This window comes from Meriones unguiculatus, chromosome X (assembly GCF_030254825.1).
Source record: "Meriones unguiculatus strain TT.TT164.6M chromosome X, Bangor_MerUng_6.1, whole genome shotgun sequence".
Lineage (NCBI taxonomy): Eukaryota > Metazoa > Chordata > Mammalia > Rodentia > Muridae > Meriones > Meriones unguiculatus.
This window is the reverse complement of record NC_083369.1, coordinates 91,009,342-91,027,736: the sequence shown is the minus strand read 5'-3', so window position 1 is coordinate 91,027,736 and position 18,395 is coordinate 91,009,342. Positions and strand designations below refer to the sequence as shown.

At 34.5% G+C, this 18,395-nt stretch overlaps 1 protein-coding gene across 1 annotated transcript in view; it reads left to right on the top strand.

Moving 5' to 3' along the window:
* The window catches only part of Cfap47 (cilia and flagella associated protein 47), a 446,261-nt gene that overhangs the window by 231,276 nt on the left and 196,590 nt on the right, over positions 1–18,395 (top strand). The window contains exon 37 of the mRNA XM_060374666.1: positions 7,225–7,340. Coding sequence (XP_060230649.1) covers positions 7,225–7,340 — 116 coding nt within the window. The remainder of the gene's footprint in view (positions 1–7,224; positions 7,341–18,395) is intronic.

The window sequence follows — 18,395 nt, the reverse complement described above, 5'->3', positions numbered from 1 at the left end:
GGAGTGAGTCTCAGGTTGGGCCAGTCATTGGTTGGAATTTCCCTTAATATCTCCTTTATTTTGTCTCTGCACATGTTGTAGGCAGGGAAAGTTTGGGGTCAAAATTTTTGAGAGTGACTTGGTATTCCCCTCCCTCTACTAAGTGTCATGTCAAATTAGAGGGTGTTCTTTTCAGTCTCCATGACCCCTGTTACTAGGAGTCTCAGCTAGAGTCACCCTCATATCCTTCTGGGAGCTTACCTTGTCATAGGCCTCCAACTTGTCACAGAAAAGTGCCTGCCTAACATGTCTCTTCTCTCTGCAAGCACTCTGTCTTCCTGCCCCTGCTCTCCTCAAATCTGATATCGACCTTCATTTCCCTTGGTGCTTAATCTCCCTGCTACCTTTCTTCATCCACTTCCACTGTCTATTCTATTTCCACTTCTGAGTGGGAATTAAGCATCGTCACTTTTGTCCTCCTTGTTATTTAACCAATTTAGGTCTACATGGTTATCCTGTAATATATGGCTAAAATCTACTTACAAGTTAGTACATACCATGTGTGTCTTTTTGGGTCTGGGTTACCACATTCAGGATGATCTTTTCTAGTTCCACACATTTTCCTGCATATTTCATGATTTTTTGTTTGTTTTTAGTAGCTGAGTAGTATTCCACTGTGTAAATGTACCACAATTTCTTTATCCATTGAGGGACATCTAGATATTTTCCAGATTCTAATTATTACAAATGACCCTACTGTGTACATAGTTGAGCAAGTTTTCTTGTCTTATGGTAGAACATATTCAGGTATATATCAAGGACTGGTATAATAGCTGGATCTGGAGGTAGAGCTGTTCCCAATTTTTCTGAGAAAGCAACAGATTGAGTTCTAAAGGGATTGTACAGGTTTACACTCCCACTAGCTATGGGGGCATGTTCCCCTAGCTCCACATCCTCATGTGTTCTGCCACTTGTGTTTTTGATCTTAGCCATTCTGATGGTTGTAAGATAGAATCTTAGGAATTCTTTGATTTGGGTTTTTCTGATAAATAAGGACACTGAGTAATCATTTACGTACTTCTTGACATTCGAGATTCCTCTGTTGAGAATTCTGTTTAGTTCTGACTCCCTTTTTTTAATTGGATCATTTGGTTTGTTGATGTTTTGAGTTCTTTATATATTTTAGATATTAGCCATTTGTCATAGGTAGGGTTTGTGCAGTTTTTTTCCCCAATATTTAGACTGTTGTTTTATTCTATTTACAGTGTCCTTTTCCTTTTACAGAAGCTTTTCAATTTCATGAGGTCCCATTAACTGTTGATCTTAGTGTCTGAGCTATTGGCATTTTGTTCAGAAAGTTGTTTCCTGTGCCAATGAAGTTCAAGGCTCTTGCCTGCTTTCTCTTCTAATATGTTTAGTGTTTCTGGTTTTATGTTGAGGTCTTTGATCCACCTGAGTCTTGTACAGGCTAATAAATATGGATCTATATGCATTCTTCTACATGCAGACATTGGTTAGATAGCACCATTTGTTGAAGATGCTTTCTATTTTCCCTTGTGTAGTGTTGGGTTCTTTGTCAAAAATCAAGTATCTGTAGTTATTTGGGTATAGTTCTGTGGTTTTAATTCGATTCTAGTGATAAACTGGTCTGTTTATGAAATACTTTAATGAAAACAGCAGTAATTAAATATCAGTTCTATACATAACTTAAAATTAGATTTCCATTTAAAAAATAAGAAATTTTGAAATTACTGAGAATTTTAGCTATCCTTTTTATAAGTCAATACCCAAAATAGTAATCTTAAAGTTATATAATGCCATCCTACCTAATCCATCTACAGTCCTAAATATGAAAATGTCTTGTAATGACTTTTGAAATGAAACAGAAGTTTCTGTTTATGTATCTTAAAATATTGCTATCATCTTCTACAATTATTCACATGTGCTTGAACTTCATTTTTAAACAAACTGATCATAAAGTTGAAAAGAACACTATGACAACAAATTATTAAAACACTTTCGTGTTTTATATATGTATTAATACTGGAGATGCCTGTAACCATTAAGATGTCAGTGAGAACAGTGGAACTTCTAGAACTCTAAACCATTAACAGTTTATAATGAATATGCTTTGACTTTCCAAGTTTTCTTCCAAAAACAAAATGTTACTTAATTCTCTGAGACTTAAAAGCATTTTATGTATTAATACTTGAAATATGCATACATACAGTGTAAAATACAACACCAAAATCTCTTTGTTAAGTTATAAGTGCTATCTATATGTTGTTGAACAATATGTGTGCCTAAATACTTAAGGAAAACATATTCTAATAGTTATCAAAAATTTTATTGAGCTAAGATGATAATTAATTTTCTCTTTCTCCAAATTTTTACTATATTCTTTTTGATTAATTGGAACTATATATACATGCTACTATCATTTCACTCTTCAAATACCTGGGCTTTTGCTTGGATGGAACCATTTCCCAACTTTAACATGGTTAATAATACCTTTTAACAAATCTCTTACCTCTTCTATATCTGTCCTTTCCATAATATTCCTGCATGTTATTAAAGAAATATAACACTTGCTTTAAATTGTGAAGCAGACTTATATAGGACTTGTTAAAGTGATAATCTAGACTCTTTACAGTATTTTTACTGTAGGCACTCGAGAGTAACTCTGAGTATAAATGGAGAAAAAATAAGAGTTTATAATCAAGGGAACAAAGGATGGTCAATGTATTAAGAATTACTAAGAGGAAACACCAATGTTAAAAGAGAGAGAGAGAGAGACTGGTTAATTTATATTAGTAGGATTTTAGCAAAGAGGACATCTGAGGAATAGTAGAGGTTAAGGAGTTTGTTCTGTTATGAAGGCTGATCAGACTTCAGAGGCAGAAGAGTTTGGATATAGTGAGTTTGTAGGAATCTTCCTAAAATTGTGTTCCTTAAAACATGCTCAAAAAGATGAGGCTGAGCTCAAAAGAACTACATTAGATTTTAATCAAGGAGAAAACCTGTCATCCTTCTTCCGAACATACTTGATTTGTTGGCATAGAACTTGAAAAACCATATTTATACTTGGGAAAGATTGACAAGGATTAGAGATGCCTCTCCTAGCATTTTTTTCCCGGAAGATAAAAATTGACACTAGAGAATAAGTTCAGCAGACTTGTAATGAAATCAAAGTAATGAAATATATTGTGTGAATAACAAGGCCATCAGACAATCACATGAAAAAATAACTGTGATTTCCCAGAGTCCTGTGTTATTTGCACCTGTTTTGTTATTTTGTAATACACACTTATTAAATATTTGTATAATTTGCAGGTATATATTATATTATGATTAATATTTTCTCCACTCTCTCGTATCTCTATCCAACCCTCTCAACTTCCTGTCATCCCCATCAATGACCCGCATATTGATGACTTTTGCTTTAGTTTTGTGACCAATTTAGTTAAACTGGGATCAACTTAGTGACAACTGGATTGGAAATATCCAGTGGAGCCTCATGGAATCACCAGTGTGTACACAACTGAAGAAAATGACTCTCTTTTCTCTGAATCAGTGAGTAGCGAACAATTGAGCAGTAAGAGGTAGGGCTTCTTGAGCTTCTCCTCTGTTCTTTTGGCAGATTCCATGCAGGGCAGCTGCTACCAGCTCATGATCTCAGTGACTGTGTGTTACCCAGAATATAACATTTGACAGTTCTTCTCCATGTCTCCAAGTCTTTGCATTTTCATGTCCCTTTTCCTCGGGATTCCCTGAGACTTAGGATGATAAAGGTTTTTTTTTTTTAATTTATTTAGGTCTATATATTCATCCATATTATTATTAATCCTCTCCTTCTTCCTCTTCCTCCTCTTCTCTTATTAAAACCTTGTGAAGCTATACATTTCTGTATTCAGTCTTTCCTGTAAAGTAGAAATTGTAAATAACAGGATGCACAAGTAGGCAAGACAATTGATGTCTTTTTTCCTCCAGCAACTGTCATAGAAACTCAGACTATGATAGCTAGCCAACAGTGAGAAAACTTACTCTTTTTAATGAAGTAAGTATAAAAACTCTGTTCTTCCTAAGAAGAGGTGTCAAATAAAAAGACAAATAAAAAGAAACAAACAAAGAAAAAACCCTGGCCTTTTCCATCTCAGACCAATCAAAGAGGAAATAATTAGCTTTATTTTATTTTTTGTGGTCTAGCTTTGTAAACAGCTGAAGATAGAAGGGTGCACACCAAACCTCAGATTATGTGTTTGGAATATGAGACTGCTAACTGAATTTTCTACGTCAAATTCACCTGGGAGATAAAGATCTCTCTTTTAGTTCTAGGCCAGTGATGAATATCTAATTGCATTTACTGTCATTAATTTTTCTTTTTAGGTTTGTAGCTAATTTAAAGCTCTCATCATTGATTCATCTTTTACCTCAGAGTTACAAGACCCAAGTTGTATTTCTGATTCTCATTTTACTATACTGTGATGAATAGTTTGAGGATTGCCTACTGGAAAGTTAGCATTTGAAAGCTTCATGTCGTCTTTGTAAAATTCAGTCTGTTTCCTCTTCCAAGTATACAACTCCGTACTCTGTGTTTTTCCATTATTTTCCTGGATTTCCATTCTGATTGCATATACTTTAACATTTTATCAAGAAACCTAACCCCTAATATAGAAGTAACTGTATTATTATTATTATTAGCAGTAGTAGTACTATTATTATTCCTGTCCTTCCTCTTCCTTCTCTTCTTTGTCTTATTTCTTCTTCCCCTTCTTCTGTTCTTATATCTTTTATCCTACTCAACTTTCTCCTTCTCTTCCTTCTTCTTTATGCTATCCATGATTCTAGCAAAAAGCCTACACAGATACGGAATCTGAACAACTTGCTATTCAATGACAGCTGGGTCAGGGAAGAAATAAAAAAGAAATTAAAGACTTCAAAGAATTCAATGAAAATGAAGGCACAACATACCCGAACTTATGGGACATAATGAAAACAATGCTAAGAGGAAAGTTCATAGCACTAAGTGATGTCAGAAAGAAATTTGAGGCATCTCATACAAACAACTTCACTGTGCACTTTGAAAGCCCCAAGGAAAAAAAAGAAGCAAGAGTAGACAGCTGGAAATAATCAAACTCAGGGCTGAAATCAATAAACTAGAAACAAAGAGAACAATTCAAAGAATGAAGAAAACCAAGAGCTGATTCTTTCAGAAAATCAACAAGATAGACAAACCCTTAGCAAAACTAACTAAAAGCAGAGAGACACTGTCCAAGTTATCAAAATCAGAAATATAAATGAGGACATAGCAACAAACACTGAGGAAATCCAAAGAAACATTAGGTCTAACTTCAAAAGCCTATATGCCACAAAATTTGAAAATTTAAATGTAATGGACAATTTTATTGATTGATTCCACTTATTAAGACCTGCTAAATAAATTAAATAGTCCTCCATCCCCTAATAAAATAAAAGCTGGCATCAAAAAACTCCCATTTAAAAAAAAAAAAGAAAAACAGGGCCAAATGGTTTCAGCTCAGAATTCTATGAGACTTTCAAAGAAGAGCTAACACCAATCTTCAAACTATTCCACAAAATACAAACAGAAGGGACACTACCAAACTCATTCTATGAAGCCACAGGCACTTTAATACCTAAACCTCACAAACAGCCAACAAAGAAAAGAGAATTTCCGGTCAATCTCCTTTGTGTACATAGATGCAAAAATACTCAACATAATACCTACAAACAGAATCCAAGAACACAAAAAAGATAACATCCACTATGACCAAGTAGGCTTCATCCCAGGCATGCAGGGGTAGTTCAATAAAGGAAATCCATCAATGTAATCCACCTTATAAACAAACTGAAGGAGAAAAGCCACATGATCATCTCCATAATTGCTGAAAAAGCAATTGATAAAATCAAAGACTTGTTCAGGTTTAAAGTTCTGGACAGATCAAAGGTACAAGTCACTCACATAAACACAGTAAAGACAATATACAGCAAGCCTATAGCCAGCATCTAACTGAATAATTAATCAAACTAATTAACTAATTAATTAACTTAATCCCACTGAAATCAGGGACAAGGAAAGTCTGCTCACTCTCTCCATATCTCTTCAACATAGTTCTTGAAGTCCTTGTTAGAATAATAAAACAACTAAGGGAGATCAAGGGTATTTAAATCAGAAAGGAAGAAGTCAAAGTATCACTATTTGCAGATGATATAATACTATACATGAGTAACACCAACATTTCTACCAGGAAACTCCTACAGCTGATAAACTCCTTCAGCAATGTGGCTGGATACTAAATTAATCCCCAAAAAATCAGTACCCTCCTGTACACAAAAGACAAATTGGCTAAGAAAGAAAATTAGGGAAACAACACCCTTCAGAAGAACCACAAAGGACATAAAGTACCTTGGTGTAACTCTAACCAAGCAAGCCAAAGATTTGTATGAAAAAAAAAATCTTCAAGTCTCTGAAGAAAGAATTTGAAGAAGATATCAGAAGATGGAAAGATCTCCCATGCTCATGGCTCAGCAGGATTCACATAGTAAAAATGACCATCTTAACAAAAACAATTTACAGACTTTTATATCTTTTATACCTCCACTTCCTCCTTCTCTTTTTTCTTTATACTGTCATGTTTCTACTTCAGCTACTACCTAATTAAACTCTTTTCAGACCAGGACACATTCATTTCTATTTTGTATATGTCTTCAAACTCAGACTCTGTGAGAAACTCTCTTTACTGATCTGACAAATTATCCTTTTATGGAAACTAAGTACTGGTCTTGCTTAACTTTTTCAAAACTTTTACTCATACATAAAAATTAAATCACAGTTGCTAGTTTTGGGCTTTAGCTACCACATGACTTTGAATTATCATATCAATTATTAGAAGACTCTTCTTCAATTTGATAAATCATAAAGGCAGATAAAGGTACTATTATTAAATACCAAGTTTACACTTGACATGGTAAGTCATGCCTATCATTTCATCACTTGGGAGTCTGACAGTGGAAGAGAATGTGTTTCAAGCCAGCCTGGGATATATAGCAAGGCCCTGTCTAAAGTGCATGCAAATTCTAACACTAGTCTTACACATTTCAGTTAATAGCATACATTAAGCTGAGTATTTTCACGGGCAGAATGTCTAGACTTCTGTGTTAAGAGTAAGAAATGGTGAATTTGTATAGACTTTAATCTTCCTTGTTCCATTTTCTCCATCTACATAGGTTTTAGTGAAAAACCCAAGTGTGAAGAATTTAGTGTATACAGCTACAATTGTTGGAAGAGATGCTGCTGACTTCTGTCTCACACAGACAGGGAAGGTTATAACAATTTCCCCAAAGTAAGTGTTTTAAAAATTTTCTAATTTACTGAACTTGTCAAATCAGACATTTAATATTTATAATAATTATTCAATTATGAATAAAATATTTATATTAATATATTTATTAATCTTTTGTGTTATATAGTATATTTTATATTATATTAAAATTAAAGATTTTATATTAATATATAATATATTTTAATATATTTAATATATTTATTGGGAAAGAATATATTTATTGGGAAAGAATCTTCACTAACCCTTTATCTGACAGAGGACTAATATCCAGTATATACAAAGAACTAAAGAAGCTGAAAAGCAGCAATCCAAGTAATCCAATTAAAAAATGGGGAACAGAGCTAAACAGAGAATTCTCGACAGAGGAATATCGAATGGCAGAAAAACACTTAAAGAAATGCTCATCCTCATTAGCCATCAGGGAAATGCAAATCAAAACGACCCTGAGATATCACCTTACACCCATCAGAATGGCCAAGATGAAAAACTCAAGCGATAACACATGCTGGAGAGGTTGTGGAGAAAGGGGAACCCTCCTCCACTGCTGGTGGGAATGTAAACTGGTACAACCACTCTGGAAAGCTATCTGGCGCTTTCTAAGACAAATAGGAATAGTGCTTCCTCCAGACCCAGCTATACCACTGCTAGGTATATACCCAAAGTTTGTTCAAGTACACAAAAAGGACACTTGCTCAACCATGTTTATAGCAGCTCTATTTGTAATAGCCAGAACCTGGAAACAACCCAGATGTCCATCAACGGTGGAATGGGTACAGAAATTGTGGTATTTTTATACAATGGAATACTACTCAGCAATCAAAAAGGAGGAAATCATGAAATTTGCAGGCAAATGGTGGGATCTAGAAAAGATCATTCTGAGTGAAATATCCCAGAAGGAGAAAGACAAACATGGGATATACTCACTTATATAGACCTATAAGATATGATAAATATAATGAAATCTATACACCTAAAAAAGATAATCAATTGAGCGGACATGGGGTAAGATGATCAATCCTCGTTTAGAAAGACAGATGGGATGTGCATTGAACGTATGACAGGAGTCTACTGAGTGCATCTGAAAGACTCTAACTAGCAGTGTTCTCAAAGCAAAGACTCATGACCAAACCTTTGGCAGAGTACAGGGAATCATAAGAAAGAAGGGGAGTTAGTCTGATGGGGAAAGGATAGGAGCTCCACAAGGACCAAATATATCTGGGCACAGGGTCTTTTCTGAGACTGACATTCAACCAAGGACCATGTATGGATATAACCTAGAACCTCCACTCAGATGTAGCCTGTGGTAGCTCAGTAACCAATTGGTTTCCCAAAATGAGGGGAACAAGGACTATTTCTAACAGGAACTCAATGACTGGCTCTTTGGTCTCCCCACCCCCGAAGGGAGGAGCAGTCCTGTTAGGCCACAGAGGAGGCCTTTGCAGCCAGTCCTGAAGATACCTGATAAAACAGGATCAGATGAATGGGGAGGAGGTCCTCCCCAATCAGTGGACTTGGAAAGGGGCACGGTGGAGAAGAGGGAGGGAAGGAGGGACTGGGAGGGAATGAGGGATCAGGACACGGCTGGGATACAGAGTTAATAAAATGTAACTGATAAAAAAAAAAAAAGAAATTACCTGGTTACTTTATAAGGTAAAATGATAATACACATAAGTGATTTATACAATTTTAAGAGGTTACTATACAAAATTTTGTATACAACATCATTCTTCCTTTCAAAATATTCTGTTTTAAAAATGAAAAAAATATTATGAATTGAATAGTTTTATTATATTGTCTGAGAATTTGTAATATATATTAATATATTTATTAATCTTTTGTATTATATATTATATTTTATATTATATTAAAATTAAAGACTATATTAATATATAATATATTTTAATATATTTAAAAATAAAAATATTTTATTTTTCTAAACTGATACATAATGAATTTCTTTCACTGAGAAATTAGACATTTGTTTTTTCATATTCCTCTTTAATTTTGTCAAACAATTCTACTGATATAAAACTGCTAATTTTATGCACGTATTTAAGTAATTTTAATTTACTTTATGTGTATATGGGTCATAGTGGTAACATTAAGAATTATTTGTTTATATATTGCTAGTCTGTTTCATGAAGGAAATGCAGCTTGTATATACTAAAAGTATATATAATTTTATAATATATTACAGTATGTGTAGTTTCTGATTATTATAGCAAGATAGTTATGCTTGAAATGTTGAACCTATGAAAGAAGGAAGAACAAAATAAGTAAATTCTTTAAAATTCTCCTTTCAAAAATCACTGATATAGCCATATTTCTTTACCCTCTCATAGATATTTCATTGTGTATGTAAAAATAGTAAATAGATATAGGTGGATTTATATGGATGTTCATATGCTTCTAATTATGATACATAAAGTAATACATAACTACTATCTGTTTCAAATTTATTCAGTGATATTGAATAATCATCCATGTACTACAGGATAGACAATTCAGGAAAATTACAATTCTTTTTTTTTTTTTTAAATCAATCAACCAACTTTTATTGTGCATGACTTTGGCATATTACCTGAGCAGGTACTTTAAATTGAAACAACATATCTTTCATTTACAATGGTGCTATTTTTAAATCAGAAAATTTTGGTTTGGCTATTTGTTTTTTTTTTTAATTTTAATTTTCTTATTAATTACATTTTGTTAACTCTGTGTCCCCGCTGTATCCCACTCCCTCATTCACTCCCCAACCCCACACTCCCTCCCTGGTCTCCTCCCTGCACTCTTTCCAAGTCCACTGATAGGGGTGGACCTCCTCCCTTTTCATTTGACCCTTTTTTATCAGGTATCTTCAGGAGCTCTACAAGGACCAAATATATCTGGGAAAATTATAATTCTATACTTTATCTCATTACTGTATCCCATAAGCTTTAAACAGAATGAATCAGTTAGGCATTACCTTAAAAATTCTTAATTCAGTATTGGATTCTTGCACACAATATGAGCTTCAACACTCAGAAATGACTCATATAAGAAAAACCGTTTATTTTCAATGAAATTTCACCCCATGAAATTTCTTCTTTTATACAAAATTTAGATATCTAATGACATATCTGAATAAAAGCCCATCTATTATATGTGGCCTGTGATTTTTCCCAACAAAAATATTGTTTGTACTTTTCTGATAATTACTTTGTTCTTTGTTACTCCCTCATCTCAACAATGAAATAGTGGTTTCATGGACTATGAAAATTGGGACAAGGTTTTATAGCAAGGGAAACTGTATCCATGTTTAATATTATTTTTGAGTTAAGAGAGTTTATGTTAAGTGATAATTTGTAAAAATAACTTAGTATTAAATAGAAAATTATAATTATGCTAAAAGTTAAAATTTAAAAAAAAACAGTGGTAAAAAGTTTGTTATCACTTGGTTCCATGTCGAGGTGAAGCAAGGCTAAAATATTCAGTTGTGAAAACCCAGCTTATTCTTAATTCAGAGTCCATTACTTACAGGAAAAGTGAAAGCAAGAAGTACCAATTTTCTACCTTGTACAAGGGAAAACCAAAAGAGAACAAAGTTGACTTCATGATAGATGGGAAGAAGAAATTTCATATGATTATGATACTGTTTCATAGCCTGTAACAATTCTAAGTGTCATGATTTAGGAAGCCTTTGAACTAATTACAAATCAAGAGGCTCAGATAGCTTCCAAGAAATGACTTTATACTTTATAACTCTCTACTTTTGTCGTTGTTTCTTGTTTGTTTCAAAAGCATCTCTGTGCTTCATTTCAAGGTTTGTAGCAGAGCACTTAAGCTGTCAAAACGTAGCCTAGTGTCATCATTTTTCTACAAATCGGTGAACAGGATATTGTCCACATCCTTAGGTCTCTGCCATTAGACTACATGTTATATTAGAATGCAAAAAAATGAAAAGAACTCTATGTTTACGAAAATGGCAATGGAAGGAATGGATAAAATCTTAAAGAAACACTGGAAGATAAAGTTAAAGATTATGGCCATCTGTAAAGAAAAAGAAGAAGATAAGGCCAAATAGATTATGACCATCTGTAAAAAGAAAAAGAAAAAGAAAATTGAAGGAAGGTAAGAAGGAAGGAAGGAAGGAAGGAAGGAAGGAAGGAAGGAAGGAAGGAAGGAAGGAAGGAAAGAAAGAAAGAAAGAAAGAAAGAAAGAAAGAAAGAAAGAAAGAAAGAAGAAAGAAAAACACAGGATGGTATAGCCAAATAGTGTGAATTTTAGAGAGGAAATAATTAAATCATTGAAAGATAGAAAAGAAAAAGAGGAAAGTTCAAACAGGTGAAGAAATTTAAGAAAAAGCTGGAAAATACAGACAGGTAAAGGAAATCAACAAAATGGTTCATGATCTGAAGATAGAAATGAAAAAATTAAAACAAAAACTGAGGAAATTATGGAGAGAGAGAGAGAACATAGGGAAGAATACAGGCACTACAGAGGTAAGAACATCCAACAGACCACAAGAAATAGAAGAAAGAATCTCACTTGTGGAAGATACAAGGGAAGAAACCAATGTATCCATTAAAGAAACATTTAAATCTAAAAAAAAAAAAAAAAAAAAAAAATTCCTGACACAGACCATCCAATAAATCAAAGACAACATGAAAAGGCAAAACCTAAGAATAATGGAAACAGATAAAAAGGAAGATTCCCCTTCTCCAAGGCCCAGAAAATATTTTCAAAAATCATAGAAGAAAAATTCCCCAATTTCAAGGAGAGGACTATAAGCATGCAAGAGACCTACAGAATACCTAATAGATTAGAACAGAAAATAAAATCTTCCAGTCACATAATAATCAAAAGAGTAAATATACAGAACAAAGAAAAAAAATACTAAAAGCTGCAAGGAAAAAAAAAGCCAAGTAATTTATAGGCAAACCCGTTACTGACTACTCATCAGAGACTATGAATGCTAGAAGGAGCTGGATGGCTATCATGTAGACCTTAAGAGAACACAGATGTCAGCCCAGATTATTATACCCAGAAAAACTCTCAGTAACCATAGATGGAGAGAAAAAAAAAAGATATTCAATGAAAAAACAAATTTAAAAAGTACCTACCCACAAATCCAACCATAGAGAAGATACTAGAAAGAAAAACATAATCCAAGAAACCTAACTACATGCAGGAAAACAAAGGAAATGAATAACTTCACTATAGCAAAACTAAAGGTAGCCAACATGTAAACACACTACCACAAACCAACATCAAAATAAAAGGATCTAATAGTCACTGGTCATTAATCTCTCTCAATATCAATGGATTCAACTCTCCAATAAAAAGTCATAGACTAACAGAATAGATGTATAAACAAGACCCAGGATTCTGTTGCATATGAGAAACACACCAAAGTTACAAACATAGATTTTACCTGACAGTAAAGTGCTGGCAGAAGGTTTTCCAAGCAAACAGACCCAAGAAGCAAGAGGAATAGTCATTCTAATACCTAATAAATTAGACATTCAACCAAAATTAATCAAAGGAGGTGGAGAGGGAGAATTCATTCTCACAAAAAAAAAAAAAAATGCCACGAGGACATTCACAATCCTGAATAACTATGCCTCAAATAAAAGGGCACCTGCATTCATAAATGTAAAATTATTAATGCTGAAAACACACATCAATTCAAAGTAATTAATAGTAGGAAACTTTAAACTCCACTCTCACCACAAGACAGATCATTGAGACAGAAGCTAAATAGAGAAATAATGACACAGAGTTCCTAAATGAAATGGAACTAACAGATGTAAAGAGAACTTTTCATCCAAACACAAAAGAGTATACCCTCTTCTCAGCACCCCATGGAACCTTCTCCAAAATTAACCATATAGTTGGGCACAAAGCAAGCCTCCACAGATAAAACAAAATTGAAATGAACACTTGTATTCTATCAGACCATCATAGCCTAAAACTAGACCTCAGCACCAAGAAAAATAACAAAAATCCTACACAAACATCGAAACAAAACAATTCTCTTCTTAAAGACAGCTGGGTTAGAGAAGAAATAAAGACATTAAAGACTTTGTAGAATTCAATGAAAATGAAGATACAACTTACCCAAATTTACAGGACACAATGAAAGCCATGCTAATAGGAAGGTTCATAGCTCTAAGTGCTTTCCCAAAGAAATTTGATGAAGCCAGTCTTGATGAGACCTGATAGACTAAGGTCATATGGAAGAGGAGGAGAACCTCCCCTATCCTTGGATTGGGGAAGGGACATAGGAGAAGAAGAGGGAGGGAGGGTGGGATTGGAAGGGAATGGGAAGGAGGCTACAGCTGGGATACAAAGTGAATAAACTGTAATTAATAAAAATAAAATTAAAATTAAAAATAAGAAATTTGAGACATCTCATACAAGCAAAGTCACGGCTTACCTGAAAGTACTAGAAAAAACAAAACAAACAAACAAACAAAAAACAAAAGCAAAAAAAGAAGCTGACACACAAAAGAGGAGTGTGGAAATAATCAAACTCAGGGCTGAAATCAGTAAATTAGAAACGAAGAGAAAAATTCAAAGAATCAAAGAGCTGGTTCTTTGACAAAAATTTACAAGAAAGACAAATTAACTAAAAGGCAAAGAGATACTATCCAAATCAACAAAATCAGAAATGAAAAGGGAGAGATATCAAATGACGCTGAGGAAATCCAAATAATCATTAAGTCTTACTTCAAAAGCCTAAAACCACAAAATTTGAAAATCTAAATGAAATGAACAATTTTTTGATTGATTCTAATTACCAAAGCTGAATCAAGAACAGCTAAATAAATAGTTCTATATCCTCTAAAGAAATATAAGTAGTCATCAAAACTCTCCCATCCAAAAAAAAAAAAAAGAGTCCTGAGCCAGATGATTTCAGTGCAGAATTCAACCAGAACTTGAAAAAAGAACTAACTCCAATACTCTTCAAACTATTTCACAAAATAGAAACAGAAGAAGTGAATATTAGGAAACTCATTCTATGAAGCCCCAGTCACCTTGATACCTAAACCTCACAAAGACCCAACAAAGAAAGAGAATTTCAGGCCAATCTCCCTTATGAATATTGATGCAAAAATACTCAACTAAATACAAGCAGAATCCAAGATCACATCAAAGATATCCTCCACTATGACCAAGTAGGCTTCATCCCAGGTATGCAGGGGTGGTAGTGCAATATATAGAAATCCATCAGTGTATATGTAGGTGACTCCAAAAATTCTACCAGGGAACACCCACAACTGACAAACACCTTCAGCAAAGTGGCTGGATACAAAATTAACGCAAAAAAAAGCAGTAGCCCTCCTGTATACAAAAGAAAAAAGGGCTGACAGAAAAATTAGGGAAACAACACCCTTCACAATAGCCACAAAATAGTCAAGTATATTGGCATAACTCTTAACCAAACAAGTGAAAGACTTGTATTAAAAAAAAAAAACTTCAAGTCTCTGAAGAAAGAAATTAAGAAGATATCAGAAGATGGAAATAATTCCCATGCTCATGGATTAAGGTTAACATAGTAAAAATGTAAAAACATAGTAAAAATGGCCATTTTACCAAAAGAAATCTACAGATTCAATGCAATTCCCATGAAATTATCAACAGAATTCTTTAAGGACTTTGAAAGAAAAGTTCTCAATTTCATATGGAATAATAAGAAACCCTTAATATCTAAAACAGTTCTATACAATAAAAGATCTGGAAGTATATCCATCCCTTATCTCATGCTATACTATAGAGCAATAGTAATAAGAACTGCATAGTTCTGACATGGAAACAGACCGTTGGATAAATGGTATCAAATCAAAGAACCAGAAATAAACCACACATCTTTGAACACACGATTTTTGACAAAGAAACAAAACCATACAATGGAAAAAAGATAGCATCTACAACAAATGGTGCTGGTCTAACTTAATGTCTACATGCAGAAAAATGAATATAGACCCATATCAATCACCTTGCATAAAATTAAAGTCCAAGTGAATCAAAGATCTCCACATAAAACCAGTCAAACTAAATTTATTGAAAGAAAAATTCAGGAAGTACCTGGAACTAATTGGCAAAAGACAAAATTTCCTGAACTGAACATTAACAGCATAGACTCTAAGATCTACATTTAATAAATGGGACCTCATGAAATGGAAAACCTTCGGTAAAACAAAGGAGACTGTCAACAGAACAAAACGACAACTTACCGACAATGTAAAGGTCTTCACCAACCCTACATCAGATAGAGAGCTGATATGCAGAATATATAAAAAACTCAAGAAATTAGACACCAACAAATCAAATAATCCAATTTTTAAAAACGGGGTACATAGCTAAACAGACAGTTCTCAACAGAGGAATATCAGATGGCAGACAAACACTTAAAAAATGCTCAACATCCCTAGTCCTCAGAGAAATGAAAATCAAAACAACTCTGAGTTTCCATCTTGCATTGATCAGAATGGGTAAGACCAAAAACTCAGATGACAACACATGATGGAGATGATGTGGAGAAAAGGGAAACCTCCTCCATTGGTGGTGAGAGTGCAAACTTGTAAAACAACTCTGGAAATCAATCTGGTGCTTCCTTAAAAATTTGTGAATAGCATTACCTCCAGATCCAGGTATACCTCTCCTGGGTTTATACCCAAATGATGCCCCACCATTCAATAAGAACATTTGCTCAACCATGTTCACAGCAGCTATATTTGTAATAGCCAGAATCTGGAAACAACCTAGATGTCTCTCAGTGGAGGAATGGATGGAGAAATTTTGCCACATTTAGACAATGGAATACTACTCGGATATTAAAAACAAGAAAATCACTTGAGGGTTTTTTGTTTTGTTTTGTTTTGTTTTGTTTTGTTTTGTTTTTTTGCCATTCTGATAGGTGTAAGGTGAAATCTTAGGGTCTTTTTGATTTGCATCTCTCTCTGATTGACTAAGGATGTTGTCCATCTCTAAGTTTTTCTCTGCCATTCTATATTCCTTTACAGAGAAATTTCTGTTTAGCTCTGTGCCCTATTTTTTAATTGGATTGCTTGCTTTATTGCTTTTTAACTTCTTTAGTTCTTTATATATTCTGGATATCAGGTCTCTGTCAGATATAGGGTTGGTGAAGATCCTTTCTCAATCTGTAGGCTGTCGTTTTGTTCTGACAACAGTGTCTTTTGCTTTACAGAAGCTTTTCAGTTTATTGATTGTTGCTCTTAGGTTGTGGAGAAAGGGGATCCCTCCTCCACTGCTGGTAGGAATGTAAACTGGTACAACCCCTTTGGAAATCAATCTGGCACTTTCTCAGACAATTAGGAATAATGCTTCATCAAGATCCAGCTATACCACTCTTAGGCATATATCCAAAAGATACTCAACTACACAACAAGGACATTTGCTCAACCATGTTTGTAGCAGCTTTATTTGTAATAGTCAGAACCTGGAAACAACCCAGATGTCCATCAATGGAGGAATGGGTACAGAAATTATGGTACTTTTATACCATGGAATAGCACTCAGCAATTAAAAACAAGGAAATCATAAAAATTTCAGACAAGTGGTGGGATCTGGCAAAGATCATCCTGAGTGAGGTATCCCAGAAGGAGAAAGACACACATGGTATATACACACTTACATAGCCCTATAAGATATGATAAACATACTGAAATATACACACCTAAAGAAGACAAACAAGAAAGAGGACCCAGGGTACAATGATCAATCCTCACTTAGAAAGACAAATGAGATGGACATTGGATGTAGGAGAAAACAATAACAGGATAGGAGCCTACCACAGAGGGCCTCTGAAAGACACTAGCTAGCAGTGTACCAAAACAGATACTGAGACTCATAACCAAACCTTAGGCAGGGTTCCGGGAATCATATGAAGAAGGGGGAGTTAGTATGACCTGGAGAGGACAGGAGCTCCACAAGGACCAAATATATCTGGGCACAGAGATCTTTCATGAGACTGTTTCTCCAACCAAAGACCATGTATGGATATAACCTAGAACCTCCACTCAAATGTAGCCCATGGTAGCTCAGTATCCAAGTGGGTACCCTAGTAAGGGGAACAGGGTCTATTTCTGACATGAACTCAATGGCTGGCTCTTTGACCTCACCCCTCCCTGAGGGAGAAGCAGTGCTGCTAGGCCACAGAGGAGGACTTTGCAGCCAGTCCTGAAGTTACCTGATAAACCAGGGTCAGATGAAAGGGGATGATGACCTCCCCTATCAGTGGAGTTGGAAAAGGGCAAGGAGGAGATGAGGGAGGGAGGGTAGGATTGGGAGGGAATGAGGGAGGGGGATACAGCTTGGAATACAAAGTTAATTAACTAATATTGGAAAAAATTTTAAAAATTAAAAAAAAAATTGTGAAAATTTCAGGCAAATGGATGGAACTAAAAAAGATGATCCTGTGAGGTAATCCAGAAACAGAAAAACACACATTGTACATACTCTGTACTTCAATTTTAATTGGGATATTTTGTTTGTAAATGTCTAATTTCTTGAGTTCTTTAAATATTTTAATATCCGTCCTTTGTCAAATGTAAGGTTGGTGAAGATCTTTTTCCTTGTGTGTTGGCTGAATTTTTGTTTTATTGACAGTATCCTTTTCCTTACAGAATGAGTAAGGTAACCCAGAAACAGAAAGACAGGCATAGTATAGAAACTCTTTTAAGTGGATATTAGTTGCATTATATAGGATAGCCATACTAAAATCTAGAGACCTAAAGATGCTAAGGAGGTACCTTGGGAGGATGCTCAAATCTCATTCAGAATGGCAAACAGGATAGACAGCACAAGCAGTAGAAGAGAGGAAACAGGATAGGAGCATACTATAGAGGGTCCACTGAAAGGTTCCACCCAACAGGGGATAGAAGCAGATGCTGAGACTCACAGACAACTTTTGGACACAGCACAGGGAGTCTTATAGAAGAAGATTGGGGGAGGGAATAGAAAGACATGGACAGACAGAAACCCCATAATGAGACCAACAAAGCTAAACAATCTGTGTCCAGGGGCTCCTGCAGAAACTGATGCATGAAC